Source organism: Osmerus mordax, chromosome 7, assembly GCF_038355195.1.
Source record: "Osmerus mordax isolate fOsmMor3 chromosome 7, fOsmMor3.pri, whole genome shotgun sequence".
In the NCBI taxonomy this organism is placed as follows: domain Eukaryota; kingdom Metazoa; phylum Chordata; class Actinopteri; order Osmeriformes; family Osmeridae; genus Osmerus; species Osmerus mordax.
In genome coordinates, this window is record NC_090056.1 from 17,496,959 (window position 1) to 17,513,180 (window position 16,222).

Genomic DNA, 16,222 nt, shown 5'->3' on the forward strand with positions numbered 1-16,222 from the left:
GGTGAGACTCCTCACTGCAACCTCAAATCAAATACATGTTATCATTGTGAAACAGTAGGAAATAAATGACTTACAATATAGTTTTATGATATTTATCAAAGACACTGAAATAAGTAAGGGTGTTTTCATCCTTGATTCAGTGACTATGTTTGGCAAAATTATTAACACTGTCAAACTGTTTCAAAATAAATGTCAGTGTTTTCCACACAACAGTGAAAATATCCCCAATATTTTTTAATTAATTGTTATTATATTAAGGCTGTGTAGTAATATATATATTAACACAAAATGGTTATGAATAGGCCTAATTTGACCAATTCTGGCAAATAAGCTACAAAGGAGAACACATTCAAATTGCCAAGGGCAAATGGACAAAACCTCCAGTTTGTTTACATTAGGGCAAAGCGTAGGGTTTACAGTAAGTGCTGTGTTGAGTGGAAAGGAGACAGGTGTACGGAAAGCGGGAGACGTCCATCGCGCCAACTCAAAACAACAGTCCATGTGCTTTCTGCTTCACCATCCTGGCACGAAGCCTGCTTGATAGACTGAATTGTTGAGGCAAATGTGTAGCCAAGAATAATGTGATTTATTTATCTTTAATTTGAGAATTAACTAGTCTAAGTTGATACTAGATCGCTGGAGGTTGTGTCGCCTCCTCGCCAATATGTCGTTTCCGCATTCCCACAACCCTCGAGTTTCAGCCGAATATCCAAGATCCATCTCCACACTAAACCGGTTCCTCCTGAATATCTGCCCCGTTAGCGCTGGCGCTGCACATTATGTGTGCTGTGGGTGAGACAAGAAAGAGCTAAAGCAAGGCGTACCGAAACTGTAGGCAACTGACCTATTTGGAATAGCAATAATTTTGGCGTCGTAGCCTATTGTTGTAGAGTGCCGACCCCCTTAAATTTTTTATCCTGGAGTCCGCGGCTCTGCGGCAGGTTTGGGATGGAGGGCTGTTGTCGTACCTGCATGCCATGTTTGAGTCGTTTATGGAACTGCATATGGCCCGAACTCCACTACCCGAACATCACAAGGCCGGCGGAGATCCCAACCGTTTCAGGTGATATCCGTGTCCCGACCCCGAAGAAGAAACCCAATCAGCTCTATGCTGCTCTATTTGATTTTGAAGCCAGGAGCGAGGAGGAATTAACTGTGAAGGAAGGTGACAAGCTGTCGGTCATTGAGAAAAGGGGAGACTATGTCCTGGCCAAGAAACTCACAGGCACGCTGGAATCCGGTTTGCTACCAGCTAACTATGTGGCACTTCTACAGGACGAATTCGCTAAATACAAGTGAGTGCTGTTTGATTGTCTATGCGGGGGCGGTATGCGGTATTATGTTGAATATGCCTAGATATTATAGCCTTATTTATCTCTGTTTCACAGATTTCAGATAATACATTGTACAAAATCGCATACATGAGACTTCTATAACACGAGCTGTAGCCTATGTGAACCAGCATAAATGATTTATTATCAACTTGGCCAAGTGATGATTTGATCTTTAGACAGTAGAGATAGACCACGGAGCTCCCCGTGGTGTGATCTTTTGAGTTGCAATGTCTAAAGTTTTTGGGCTACTGTGGTGTAGCCCAGTGTGTGTGTGTGTGTGCGTGTGTGTGTGTGTGTGTGTGTGTGTGTGTGTGTGTGTGTGTGTGTGTGTGTGTGTGTGTGTGTGTGTGTGCGTGCGTGCTTTTGTGCGTGCGTGAGTCACTGCAGCAACCCACTCTAATAGGGCAGCCAACACATTGTTGTTACAGTAACAATGCCTCTGTAAAATGACTACATGTATTACGTTTCTGTTGGCTATCTAGTAGAAAATACAAAAGGTCCAGGTTCAGTTTTTAAATTTGTATAAATACGGAATTAAATTCAAGTAATAACAGGATTTGGAAATCCAAAAAATTTGACATGTCCTCATCATAACCGGTACTTGACCGTTTAAGTTGAAATGATCGTCATGGAAACACACCCAACACCAACTATCCACAAAGCAGCCGCACCCTGTGACTGAGTAAATACGAGTTCTGTCCAAGTTGATAACACACTTTAAATGTCACCTTAAACTTCATGCTTAATTAAGATTGTTTTGTTGATTGTTAGATTAAATGAGATGAAGATAAAGTAAATATGCATTAACTGGGCGTTTCATTATGTGAAAACAAAGGGATGTTTGAGAGATACATTGTTCCCTGATATTTTGTATTGTGTTGCAAAATTTTCGTCAGCTTGTCATGTGCTTAATGTATGCTTAATGTTTAGTTGGTGTTCAGTTAGTGCCCTGTGCGTGTGTGTGTGCGTGTGTGTGCGTGTGTGTGCGTGCGCTCACTCACTGTGCACAGGCAAAAGTGGCATATCACGTGTCTGCTTGTCCATATGAACATGCTTGTCTCTTTCTGTGTATTTGTTTCTTTCCCTGCCCCATCCATCTTTCCACCCAATCTCTCTGTCCATCCGTTGCTCTCCGTGTGTGTACGTGTGCTTGTGTGTGTGTGTGTGTGTGTGTGTGTGTGTGTGTGTGTGTGTGTGTGTGTGTGAAGGTGGTACTATGGAAACATCAACCGTTTAAAGGCAGAGAAGCTGCTCCTGGCTTCCCAAAACAAAGATGGCTCCTTCCTGGTCCGTATTAGTGAGAGCCATAGTGACGAGTACACCATCTCAGGTAGGCTTTCCTCTCTCTCTCTCTCTCCCTCACTCTTTTCTATATCTCTCCCCCCCTACACCATCTTATGCAAGCAGGCCTCTTTGACACATTCTCTCTCTTTCTCTCTCCCTCATCCCTCACTTCTGTCTCCACACTATCTAAACCAAGAGATCTGTCTTTTATGTATTTATTTGTGTGTGTGTGTGTATATATCTACAGTCAGGAGTGAAGCGAAGGTCTTCCACTTCCGTATCCAGCGCTCTGTCATCGGAGCCTACTTTGTGTCTGACAAGGTGTCCTTCGCCACGCTGGGGGACCTCATCAAGTTCTACCAGAACAACTCCAAGAGCCTGGGGGTCCCCCTGGACCAGCCGTGCACACAGAAGGTGGGTTTCAGTCCACATAGACACACACAAACGTCCACCTACCCAATGGGGAGAATTTCACCCAAGCAAGTTGAATAGACCTAGAGTAGAGTAGAGTACAGCGGTGTAGAGTAGAGCAGAGCAGAGGGGTCAGAGGTCAGGGTTCAGGAGTGACTCGTAGGTAGTTACTGGAGACATCTCAGTGATTCCAGACTCTTCTCTCTTTTTTTCCAGCGGAGACAGTGAATCCCAGGCCAGGACAGAAGGACTGACTCACATACACTCTAATATGGCGCTTATAGATACAAACACTCAGATTGTTTTTTGAATTTCACTGGTCAACTTTTCAAATATGCAGATTGTTTTTTTTTACATACGTGGCCTCTGTTTTTGCAGCTAATTTATTTAATATTTAATCGTTTTAATGCACTGTCAGTGATTTGTTAATTGTTGATTCTAGACTGACACGTTTGTGCCTCCAGAACAAAATCAAGTGTGTTATATCCTATTATTTCAAGAGTTTTGTTCTTGTCACCAAAGTTGTTTTCACATTTCAAAGCACATTTCACATTGATTTAATTGATTTTTGTCAGGTTTGTGTCAGGACCTGCCATATTTATAGTCTTGTTTTCACAGTTTAGTTATTCATTCTATGTTTTACCAGATCATTTCGTATTCTGTGTTGCACTTTATTATTTAAAATAAATAATATATTGTACATACTAGGTTGTTTTTATTAGATGTAAAACCATCCCAAGCCATTTGAATATTCATTCATTCATTTTGTTTCCTTCATTCATGAACTATATACTTTACTATAATCGGATGTCAACTAAACTATTTATCGATATCAAAATGAAAGCTTGCTGGACAGTCTGTGTAAACATCTTTGCAAGACCTCTAATCTTGATCTGACTAGATCTGTGAAGGTTTTTTCCAAATGACCAATAGAATGAGTGAGCCTTCTGTATTTCCTTTTGGATGCTCCTTGATCTGACCTCTCTGCTGCATTCCTCCCTTCCACCAGAGAGAGCTGTTCGACATGGAGCCATGGGAACGGCCGCGCGAGGAGTTCAAGCTGCACAAGAAGCTGGGAGAGGGGCACTTCGGAGAGGTGTGGGAGGCAGTGTGGTCCTCTGGGCCCACCCCCAACCAGAGAGTGGCTATCAAGATGCTCAAACAAGGTGTGTGTGTGTGTGTGGTAGTGTGTTTCTGTGGGAGAGAGGTGCCATCTTATCTTCCTGCTGCTCCCCCTTCCAGAGGACACCAAGCAGGATGACTTCATAAAAGAGGTGCATGCGCTGAAGAACCTCCACCACCCCAAGCTGATCCAGCTGCTGGCTCTCTGCTCCAGAGGAGAACCTGTCTACATCGTCACAGAGCTCATGACCAAGGGCAGCCTCAAGTCCTATCTGACCTGTAAGCAACCTGCTTCCTTGATCCAACTCACTAGTCCCCCCCATGTTCCCTAGCCCTCTACTCTATAGCCCCCTATTGCCTTGCTCCCTACTTTCTTGCCCACTACCCCTCAACACACCACTTCCAAGACCCCCACTCCTTAGCCCCTATCTCCTTGCCCCCTATTCCCTAGCCCCTATCTCCTTGCCCTCTACTCCCTAGCCCCCTACTCCCTAGCCCCCTATTTCCTTGCTCTTTCTCCCTAGTTGCTCCATGACATAACAAGCGTCCTTGTGCCCCCTCCAGCTCCAGAGGGCCACATGCTGACCTCGGCCCACCTGATCTACATGGGCAGCCAGGTGGGCGAGGGCATGGCCTACCTGGAGGACCGCAGCATCGTCCACAGAGACCTGGCCGCCAGGAACATCCTGGTGGGGGACGACCTGGTCTGCAAGGTGGCTGACTTTGGACTGGCTCGGATCATAAAGGTTTGTGTGAGCGTGTGGATATGAGCTCTGTGTGTGGCCCTGTGTGTGTGGATATGTGTGTGTGTGTGCCCGTGTGTGTGTGTGTGTGTGTGTGCCCCTGTACGTGTGTGTGCCTGTGTGTGTGTGTGTGTGTGCGTGCCTCTGAGTGTTGGTCTCTCCCCCTGGCTCTCCAGGACAGTGTGTACACGGCCAGTCGCAGCACCAAGATCCCTGTGCGCTGGACGGCCCCGGAGGCGGCCTTGTATCAGCGCTTCTCCGTCAAGTCGGACGTCTGGTCCTTTGGCGTGCTGCTATATGAGATGATGTCACGGGGGAAGATGCCATATGACGGTATGCCAACACACACACAAACACCCACCCACACACACCCACCCACACACACCACATACACTTACAAATGGTCCATTTGTGCTTATGTTTCTCTCTCCTCTTCTTTTCTCTCCTCTTCTCCTCTCCACTACCCTGCCCTCTTTTCTCCTCTCCTTCCCTCCTTTACTCCCCTCCTCTCATCCTATCCTATCCCCTCTCCACTACCCCTCTTCCCTCCCCTCACCTCCTCCCCTCCTCTCATCCTATCCTATCCCCACTCCTCTCCACTCCTCCTCTTCTCTCTCCACCCCTCCCCTCACCTCCTCCCTTCATCTCATCCTATCCCCTCTCCTCCAGGAAAGACTAACAAAGAGGTACTGGAGCTCCTGGGTTCAGGCTTCAGGCTGCCCTGCCCCAACCGCTGCCCCCCCAACATCTACCACATCATGATGCAATGCTGGAACCCCGAGTGCTCCAAGAGACCCTCCTTCCACGCGCTGCACAGCCAGCTCGACAACATCTACTCACGGATCTACTTCAAGACCATCGAGGTGTAGAGCTGAGCTGGGCGTCTGTCTTAACGCAGGTCAGGCGAGCGAAGCATCGGACTGGGTCCGCAGCTAGGATGGACAGCTGTTCCCCACCATAAGGAGGAAGCGGAGGAGGAGGAGGAGGGGTGAACACGGAGGAGGAGAAGGAGAGGATGAGAGCTGAGAAGGCTGGCAGTGAAAAGGAGAAGAGAGGAGGGTTGTGTAGGTACCAAACACTCCAACAAAGGCACTGAAGAACCAGGAAATGCCATGAAACTATTTTGGGCTGAACTGGGGTGAGGGGGTTCTAACGGAGGAATAAGGGGGGCTAGAAGAGGATGACATAACAGAGGAGGAAGAGGTGGAGGGGAAGAAACATGCTACTAGCTGCTCCTGACATGATTATTATGACTAAACCACAGCAGAAAGAGAGCCAAACTGTTCAGGATTTCTGTTGATTACTGTCTCTTTGTGCCAACTCTTGCAATCAATATTTTGTTTTGTCACGTGTATTTTAGAATTTTGCTGCTCCCTTATGAATTGTGGTTTTGTGCAATATAATATCCCTTCTTAAACAGTGAAGACTGGGAGTGACAAGAGGCGAGCAGGGTACAAGGATAGAGTAAGAATAAGAAAAGATTGATTCAAAGATGGATCGACTGTTACAGGGCTCTGGTCTTGTAGCATACACAGGCAGCCAATCACACGTAGGCCATGTAGGCCAGATGGCCAATCACAGAGTCACAATGTTTACACTACAGAGACTCACCCTGTAAGACCCAGTTTAAAATCATAACATCACTTTTAGCTCTAAAAAAAAAAAAGTAAGCCCACATTTACATAGCCAATGGGTCCTATTGTCTTGCCTTGCAATGCCATTGGATAAATGTGGTCTTTCAAAAAAAATTACAACCAGGGGTCTTACAGGGTTAAAAAAAATAATACAAATATGGAGGATGCCATGGTACCTACAGACTGAAGTACGCAGAGGACTTTTACAGCAGATTTTACCTAGTGACTAGTATGACCATGTTTTTAAATCCAATGCTATTTTTTAAACCTGATGCATGACATACTTATAGCATAGGACTTCATACTTGAGCCATACCATCTGGATATAGTTCCTTTTTAATTTACCAGACATTACCTTGAACACACCATCAGGTACTTAATAACAGATATTGTGCTAATAAAGTATTTTTTTGAAAAATGAGGTTGTATATGTTTGTAGTTTGCATTTATAGTGTGTGCGCGTGCGAGTTGAGTATGTGTGTGTGTGAAAGAGAGAGAGAGAGTCCTTGGTCTTCCAGATGCAGAGAGAAAGTATTCAGAAGGTATTCATTTACATTTAGTCATTTAGCAGACGCTCTTATCCAAAGCGACTTACAGTAAGTACAGGGACATTCCCCCGAGGCAAGCAGGGTGAAGTGCCTTGCCCAAGGACACAACGTCATTAGGCACGGCCGGGAATCGACTCCCCAGTCAAGCAGGAGGAGATACTGGTCTGATAGTTGTTCGTCTTCAGCCGTCCTTCGTTTAGTTTTATCGTCAGCAGAGATCTCATTGAGGGCCTTGACCCCTTACTTACGGTGGAGGACGTAGTGAAGACCTACTTGTTCCATGGTGAGATTGCCCTGTTTGAGTCTCCATCTGCTGTGTACAGACAGCCAAGGCTGAGGAGGACGACATGGAAGAAAACCAGATTGCACAAATCTAGAGTGATCTATTTGTATTACTTACAGCTCTTCGGGAAGGAACTTTCCCACACTCAGAGCACCGTAGACGGCTGACCTAGTCTGATGAGCTAGTCTAAGAGTAGGAGAGTAGTGTGGTTAAAACTGAAGTGGGCTGGCTGGCACGCAGAGGGTTTTGTAAGGGCGGGGAGTTCGTTCCGTTCGTACTCGAGGAAGTTGTAGATTTGTTTTTTTCTTTTAATTTTTCAAAGCACAGAAGGCGCTTTCGTTTTGCAAATTGCAAAGAGTACATGCGCTTGGACGAGTACCTGTAGGACAGGTGCATTCGAGCTAGTGCGTCACCACTTTAATGCGCGCTGAGAGATCATCAGGCCCGTCTCATGGCGGGTAAATATTGGTGTACATCATGTTCGTGTCTGGAGATGATTCGGGACGGGCTCTTTGGTAAAAAAAACAACCACAAAGTCAGGAAAGGTAACGAGAACGAGAACGATGCCGACCAGCCTGTTGATTTGGATAATGGGTCTTCCATACAGTACAAGGTACACCGCGAAGCGCTCCAACCTCCCAAAGCCGCAGAGAGTGCCATTTATAAGGCTCTTTGGTCGTTCGATGCCCGGGCAGACGATGAAGTGACTTTCAAGGAAGGAGATCTCTTCAAAATAATCAGTCGGAACGGTGACTGGTGGACCGCGCAGAAGATAGATAAGAATGGGAGATGTTTGGTGACAGGGATCGTGCCAAAAAACTACCTTGCCCGAGGAGAATCTGTTGAGGCACAACCGTGAGTATCTTTGTCTCAATGTTGCCCCCCGCTTACTTATTTAAAGTTAATTTGTATGACTGTGGAGGGAGGGTCGGTGAGGAGGTTTGTAGTTGATTAGTTCTGAGCTGACAGTATATTGCTTATCGGTCTGCTTCTGCGTTGTATTGTCAATAATAGCAACGAAAATGGAAGCGTGAATATTCCTTAATTCTAAGAAAGGAAGTGATTCTGACAGTTAAGACATTTTGTACTTCCACAGAAACTTGGTTGGGTAAAATCTCAATATGTTCTAACGTCACATATTATTAGTGTTTTCTACTATCAAAATACAAAGGGTTTCATTGAAGATCTGTGTCTTGGCTCAAAAAAAATTCAGTCTTTCTGTTGTTCTCTATGGTTTTCTCTGATAAACCTTGTCGTTCAGAAGACTTATCTCGCTTTTTATCACAATGCTGTAGTCTGCAACACAGCAAGACTACAAATCTGTAGATAAATGTTTGAAATGTACATGAATCCAAACACATGAACAGTTATCTTTCAACTCTCTCTCTCTCTCTCTCTCTCTCTCTCTCTCTCTCTCTCTCTCTCTCTCTCTCTCTCTCTCTCTCTCTCTCTCTCTCTGTGTATATGTACATTGTATAGTATATCTTCATATGTTAAATATTAAACTCCTCTATAACCTGCATAACTTGTTATATAATCTTTCATGATGCTGTTGTAACCTGTGTCTGTGCTACGTCGCATGGCCAGCTGGTATTTTGGGAAGATGGACAGATTTGAGGCGATGAACCTTCTACTGTCTCCGGAGAACGCGAAAGGAGCTTTCCTCGTCCGCCTCAGCGAGAAAGACAGCGTGGGACATGTCCTATCAGGTAAAGAGAGAGATGGAGAGAAGGAGGAGGAGAGAAAGAGAGAGGGGAGATGGAGGATGGGGACTCTGAAGCTTTCCACGAAAGAGAGGATCAAATACAAAATCTCCCGATGCTTTATGACTATACAAAATTCCTAATTATTGCTATAGTCAACTCACATTCAGCTCTACCATACATACCTACCCCACCAGCTATGGCACTGCTGCTGTTCTGCATCAGCTAATGAGGATCTTAACTAAATCCATCAGCATGAAGAATATTTCTGGAACTGTGTGATCTACAGCTGGTCTATCCATATCCAGAACAGCACTTTAAGGAACTTTCAAAGCATTTAATTTAATCAAACTTTTAGTCTTCATTCTGCTCATCTAATTTGGTTTGTGTGTGTGCATCTGTGTTTTGTGTGGATGTGTAATTGCATAAATGCAAACATGGGGTGTGTGTGTGTTTTATTTTTTATTCAGTGAAATCTGACAAAAAGGTGAAACATTTTAAAGTGGTTGAGGAAGGGGAGCAGTTTCACCTGGACCAGGCCAAACACTTCTGCACTTTAATGGATCTGGTGGAGTTCTACTCAACAAACAACCTGGGTTCTCTGCTCAGGCTGGGCCAGCCCTGCGCCAGGGTGAGGACACACACGCGCACACGCACACACACACGCGCGCACACACACACACACACACACACACGCACACACACAAGACTTGAGAGAACTAGCTACTCTGACTCAGCAGTGACTTACTCGTGTTCACTATTGCTTACTTTCACATGTGTGTAAGTGTGAAAGTAAGCAAACATGAAGTTGTGTCCTTGGGCAAGGCACTTCACCCTACTTGCCTCAGGGAAATGTCCCTGTACTTACTGTAAGTCGCTCTGGATAAGAGCGTCTGCTAAATGACTAAATGTAAATGTGTGTATGTACGCACAAATAAGTTTCAGTTGCAATTTGGATTAATAAACAATTAAACATACCATCAATCTATGACCAAGGGAGACCAAGAAGGGCCCCTTAGTCTCTCTGGTTGTTGTAAAGACACATGACAGCAAAGTTGACTGTAGGTCTCTCTGTATCTCTCTTTACGGTTGGTGAAAGAGAGGAGCAGAACACAGGCTTAACATAGTCATACAACAGGGAAGTGTCAATGGATCACACCCATTGACACTTCCCTGTTGTATGACTATGTTAAGCCTGTGTTCTGCTCCTCTCTTTCACCAACCGTCTCTGGAGGAGGGGATCCCTCACTGAATTGCTCCTCCCAAGGTTTCTTCCATTTTTTTCTCCTCTAGTGAGTTTGTCTGGGAGTTTTTCTTTGTCTTCCTTGAGGGTTTAGGTTGGTTGAGGGGCAGTTCTATGGGCGTATGTGAAGCCCTCTGTGACATTGCTTGTAAAAAGGGCTATACAAATACATTTTTATTTGATTGTTACAATTATTCTTACTTCCTCTTTGTCATTTCTCCTCTCTATTTCTCTATTCAGTCACGTTTTGGGAGAAAGAGCGTCTGTTTTGACCTTACATGTCTTGTAATGACAACTAAATGACTGCCAAGTTGACAGGCGTGGACAGTGAATCTGTACCTACTGAGCTGCTGTTAAAGAGACCTGCTGATCTCCCTCATGTCTCAGTGCATCTGTCTTTCTCCTTTTGTCTCTCTCTCTTTCTCTCTCTGTTCTCTTATCTGAAATAGGAATAAGAAAAGTGAACTGTGGGACTGTGGTCTTTAGTTTCTGTGGTACAAGACTGAGGGTTGAGACAGGACAGCTGGTTGTGTCTGTGCGCATAGCGGTGTGTGCATGTGTCAGTGTCTGTGTTTGCATCAGTTTGTGGCTAAGTGTGTGTCCTCCCAACCTCCCCCCTCCCCTCCCCCACCTCCGCCTTCCAAACCTCCACCCTCCCCCCCTGCAGAGTGAGCCCAAGCCAAAGGACCTGAGCCACAGCACGGTGGATGAGTGGGAGCTGCCCAAGGAGGAGTTCTCCCTGGAGGAGAAGCTGGGCAGCGGATACTTCGCTGACGTCTTCAGGGGTCAGTGGAAGAAGCTCATCAACGTGGCCATCAAGATCCTCAAGAACGGTACACTAACACACAAACGTTCCTGTAGGGGTCGTTCTTCAGCCGGTGTGTGTTAGGAGCAGGGGGGACACAAATATGAACGCCACACAAGGATTAAGAATTCTCAAATGAACTAACAATGATTTCATGACTCGCACACACAGAGCAAGTGGTTCCTCCAGTTCTGTTAGGGTTGCCTGTCGTCATGGCTCCTGACACTAAACTGGGCCGTATCATGACTCACGAAGACACTGAAAGACATTCTTCAGGAACCATATGCTGTGTTGCTTTACTTACAGAACGTCTAAGTTATCTGGGTAGAATCTCTGTTTTAATTATAGCATCCTATTACACTCCAGTTCAGTGTTTTTCACGTCAGCTGTTGAAACTATGACATCAACAAGTATGTTGCCGATCCTGTCTTTTCTCATTCATTTATGACATGTTGTGATTGGCAACATGTCTGTGTGTGTGATCACAGATGAGTTAAACCACAAGGAGTTCCAGCAGGAGGTGCAGATGATGAAGAAGCTCCGCCATCGTCACCTCATCTCGCTGTTCGCCGTCTGCACCGCCACGCCCCCCTACTACATCATCACCGAGCTCATGGAGAAGGGCAACCTCCTCGACTTCCTGCGAGGTGGTGATATCATTTCCTGTTGTTTTGGTCATTTTGTGTTCCTCGTTTAGCCACTCTCCTTCCTGTCCTGGCTTTTGTTAAGTATCTTCTGATTGACTTCACTTACCCTCCACTCATTGGCAGTGTGTGTGTGTGTGTGTGTGTGTGTGTGTGTGTGTGTGTGTGTGTAATCGCAGGTGAGGAGGGTTCATGTATGGACCTGGTGTCTCTGGTGGACATGGCTGCCCAGGTGGCTGATGGGATGGCATACCTGGAGGAGCAGCAGAGCATCCACAGAGACCTGGCAGCACGGAACGTTCTTGTTGGGGAGAACAACATCTGCAAGGTGGCCGACTTTGGGCTGGCGCGGGTCATCAAGGTAGCTCTGAAGCAGTGTGTGTGTGTATGTGTGTGTGTGTGTGCTTTTCAAAATCCCTGCATTGGGAGCACCCTTGTAGCTCACCGAATGCGTGCGCGTGCCATGTAGACTGAGGCCTCACCTCTCTCTCCTGTAGGCTGAGGCCTCACCGCTCTCTCCTGTAGGCTGAGGCCTCACCGCTCTCTCCTGTAGGCTGAGGCCTCACCTCTCTCTCCTGTATGCTGAGGCCTCACCGCTCTCTCCTGTAGGCTGAGGCCTCACCTCTCTCTCCTGTAGACTGAGGCCTCACCGCTCTCTCCTGTAGGCTGAGGCCTTACCTCTCTCTCCTGTAGGCTGAGGCCTCACCGCTCTCTCCTGTAGACTGAGGCCTCACCTCTCTCTCCTGTAGGCTGAGGCCTTACCTCTCTCTCCTGTAGGCTGAGGCCTTACCTCTCTCTCCTGTAGGCTGAGGCCTCACCGCTCTCTCCTGTAGGCTGAGGCCTCACCTCTCTCTCCTGTAGGCTGAGGCCTCACCGCTCTCTCCTGTAGGCTGAGGCCTCACCTCTCTCTCCTGTAGGCTGAGGCCTCACCGCTCTCTCCTGTAGGCTGAAGCCTCACCGCTCTCTCCTGTAGACTGAGGCCTCACCGCTCTCTCCTGTAGGCTGAGGCCTCACCTCTCTCTCCTGTAGGCTGAGGCCTCACCTCTCTCTCTCTCCCCAGGAGCCTTTCTACATCTCTGAGGAGAAGAACATCCCTTTCAAGTGGAGCGCCCCGGAGGCCATCAGCCACGGAAAGTTCTCCAACAAATCTGACGTCTGGTCCTTTGGCATCCTGTTGTACGAGATCCTCAGCTATGGATCGGTGCCCTACCCAGGTGAGATTAACATGTCCCCACTAAAGAAATAATTTTAGTTTCTGTTTTACATTTCCTTTCAACTTCCTCTCCCTTCCTCTCCTCTCTTGTCATCTCTTCCTTGCTTTTCTCTTTTTCAGCCTTCAGCAACTTGGAAGTCTACAGCCAGGTGTTCAATGGATACAGGATGCCGGCTCCGCCCAAATGCCCAGACATCCTCTATGACATCATGCTGTCCTGCTGGAAGGACTTTCCCTCTGATAGGCCAGATTTCAAGGACCTGAGCCCCTGGTTGGAGAGCATTAACTTGAACGAGGTGGAGTGACCCTGTAGCTGAAGTGACTGGCGCTGACCACCAGGGGGAGGTGGAGACAACATGTTTCTGAAGAATGTTTGAGAGGTGGTAATAGGTAGGACCTATGGGGCCATGCACCTAGCAGTAGGCAGTTGGAATAAATAAGCAAAATGCTTATCTGATTAGCCTTTGAGTAGCCGGCACAAAACTGACTTCAAGCAAGTCGGAAAATTCAAGAACACCGATGGTAAAGGACAGGCAGAGATTGTCTGAGCATCCTACTGCTGTTAGTCTGTGTTGATTGTGTCTTTGACTGACCAAGGTGTTGATAGAGAGAGGAGAGGACCTGCAGTCTGAGCCACCTGCTTCTCTTCTGACCTCCCCTGTTTCCATTCTGGAACAGTGTGGAACAGTGTGGAACTGGAACATTCTGGAACAGTGTTCCCTGTTCCAGAATGGAACAGGGAACACTGTTGAAATCATCCTGTGGAATGTTGTTGCTGTTCTTTCATATGTTCTTTTTCTCCTTTCATTCCATGTTTGTATTTAAGTATATACCGTTTCCCCACGTGTAAATGCTTGATTGTCCATTTTCATCATCATCATTAAGTTAAATCATCAAGGTTAAGTGTGTGAAAATGTTTTGGGGAAAGATACAGACATTTTTAGTAAAGACATTCAGTCATCCCAAAGGTCAGTGGTGTGTGATGTTATGCAGGTGCTGCATTCCCCCGTCTCTTCTGGTAAACTAGGTCACTGGCCATTTAGTGTATACATGCGCAGACACACGCAGACACACACTTGCACACACACTTTGTGTGTATTAAAGCATTTGTATTCAGCTGTGTGTGTCTGCATGGCTGAGTAAGTTGCTGTGTTTCTCTGTGTGTCGAGTAGTTGCCAGAAAAAATGCTGCTGTGGATACCCTGCTAAATAGATACCTGGTCAAAAGAGGTCAGACCACAGAAATAGATGCACCCTCTCAACCCTACACCCCAGACGGGCAGGTCGGTTTACTGGCTGGTTGGCTGACTGGCAGACTGGTGTACTGACTGGCTGGCTGGCCAACTGGGAAGCTGGGAGACTGGTGGGGTGGCTACTTAACTGGCTGACTGGTTGTCAGGCTGTCCATCTGTCTGGTAAAGGAAGAGAGGCTCTGCTGGATTTTTGCAAAGTCATTGCGCTGGAGTAGTTCACCTCCCAATCATTTCCCCCACTGATACCTGTCTATCGAAACAGGACAGCCTTTGAATGCACACCTCAAAGGGGGACCTCTTGTGGGCCTACCAGTGTGTATATTCAGACTCCTCCTTCCTCTGAATAATTTCTTCCTGAGTTAGTAGTCTATATGCAGGCCTGCAGCAGTGTGCATGAGGTTACGTGGTGGGAGTGCACGTGATGGAGTGTGCCTGGGTCGTGCAGCCTGCATTCCTCCTGGGGTGGGGGTGAGGAAGGGGGGGGGACCCACTGGTCAAGGAAATGGGAGGTCTCTCTCCTGCTGCTACCACTGTACTCTACTGCACCACGGGAGAAAAGGAGTTCAATGTAGAGTGAGATTACAGGGTGGGTTCTGTAAGAAAGGGTGATAGACGGACAGACAGAAAGACTGAGAGATGCAATGCTCAAATGTGTGGAGCTGCTGCACTGTCATTAACAAGCAACAACCGCCCCGATAACCCAAGATATCTACACATCAGCAACTATTCACCTAGAGAACTAGTTACTTCTAAATGCACTTCCTTTGGACGGGACCTGAAAGACACACCTCGTAATCAACACCTCATAAATGTCCCCCCCCCCCACTCCCTTCTCTCTCACCTCCTTCCCTCCCTTTCACTTTTTCTCTCTGTCACCTTTTCTTATCTCTCTTCTGCTCCCTCCCGTCGCCACCCTGTAGTGATCAGTAAGAAGCAGAGACCAGTCAGCTCGCCTGGTTCTTATTTCCACTTTAGACCAGTGGTACTTAACCCTGGTCCTCAGGGAACCCTTGTCCTGCATGTTTCAGATGTTTCCCTGCTCCAACACACCTGATTCAAATGAATGGGTCGTTATCCAGCTCTGTAGAAGCCTGGTAACGAACATGCATTTGAATCAGGAGCCGAGAAACATCTAAAACATGCATGACAGGTGTTCCATGAGTACAGGGTTAAGAACCATTGCTTTAGACGGAGGGAGGGAGGCATGGAAGGCCTTTAGCCTACTCCTTACCCCCAACCCCACCTGATGTCTCTCCTTCAACTCCTCTCAAGTTTTCCCTGTGTTTCTTTTTGTTTTTCTCTCACCCCTCCCTCCATCTAGGGAGCAAGAATCCTTCACAAAAGGTCAGGGAAGGGGGGAGGAGGTGGTGCTGGTGGCAGGGGTGGGCAGGCCTGCCTTCTCAGCCAATAAAACAGGAGTGCTGGGTGTCTGGAGTTCTGAGAGTGCAGAGTAGATCAGCCTCATGTACATTTCAAGCGGCGTCTCTGTTAGCCTGCGGAGCCTCACCGTCGCTGCATCCGTCATTCACACATCCAGCCTTCCATCCAGCATTCCCTCTGTCGGCCTTCCCAGGCTCCCGTCCGTCGAAGGAGTCCTTTGTCTTCTGCAGGCCCGGCGTCTCTGCTGACAGGAGGGTGCGCTGTGTGAGACTGCGAGAGGTAAGACCCTCCAGCAGCTGGTGTCTCCCAGGGTTGGTTGTTGTTTAAGAAAGCACGAGTGACTTAACGACTGTAATTCGTTGAGAAGTTAGCGCGCTATGTGAAGCATGGAAGGGAGTGTTTGTCATGTCTGAAAATAGCAGAGTCAGATGCTAACAGTCATAATAACAGTCAGATGGTTGTTGCTGGTAAACAAGCACACAGCATGATCCAACCCAGGGTTTTTACCAGATTGCCAGAGAGGGTAAAAGTACATGCATCCTTCACTCAAGTAGAAGTACAGATGCTCATGTTCAAAAAGACTGGTAAAAGTTAAAGTACTGACTACACTTTTGCACTCAAGG

At 46.9% G+C, this 16,222-nt stretch overlaps 2 protein-coding genes across 2 annotated transcripts; both read left to right on the forward strand.

The window, feature by feature from the left end:
* Nucleotides 1–799: 799 nt before the first annotated feature.
* srms (src-related kinase lacking C-terminal regulatory tyrosine and N-terminal myristylation sites) lies at nt 800–6,920 on the forward strand. Its single transcript, XM_067240720.1, has 8 exons — nt 800–1,295; nt 2,543–2,664; nt 2,866–3,032; nt 4,039–4,195; nt 4,272–4,430; nt 4,716–4,897; nt 5,071–5,227; nt 5,564–6,920. The coding sequence occupies exons 1-8, from the start codon at nt 949–951 to the stop codon at nt 5,761–5,763; spliced, it is 1,491 nt and encodes a 496-aa protein (XP_067096821.1). The 5' UTR covers nt 800–948; the 3' UTR covers nt 5,764–6,920.
* An 806-nt stretch (nt 6,921–7,726) lies between these two features.
* LOC136946402 (protein-tyrosine kinase 6-like) lies at nt 7,727–13,664 on the forward strand. Its single transcript, XM_067240718.1, has 8 exons — nt 7,727–8,214; nt 8,947–9,068; nt 9,533–9,693; nt 10,973–11,138; nt 11,599–11,757; nt 11,934–12,115; nt 12,815–12,968; nt 13,088–13,664. Exons 1-8 carry the CDS (start codon nt 7,811–7,813, stop codon nt 13,270–13,272), a joined length of 1,533 nt encoding a protein of 510 aa, XP_067096819.1. The 5' UTR covers nt 7,727–7,810; the 3' UTR covers nt 13,273–13,664.
* Nucleotides 13,665–16,222: the final 2,558 nt, after the last annotated feature.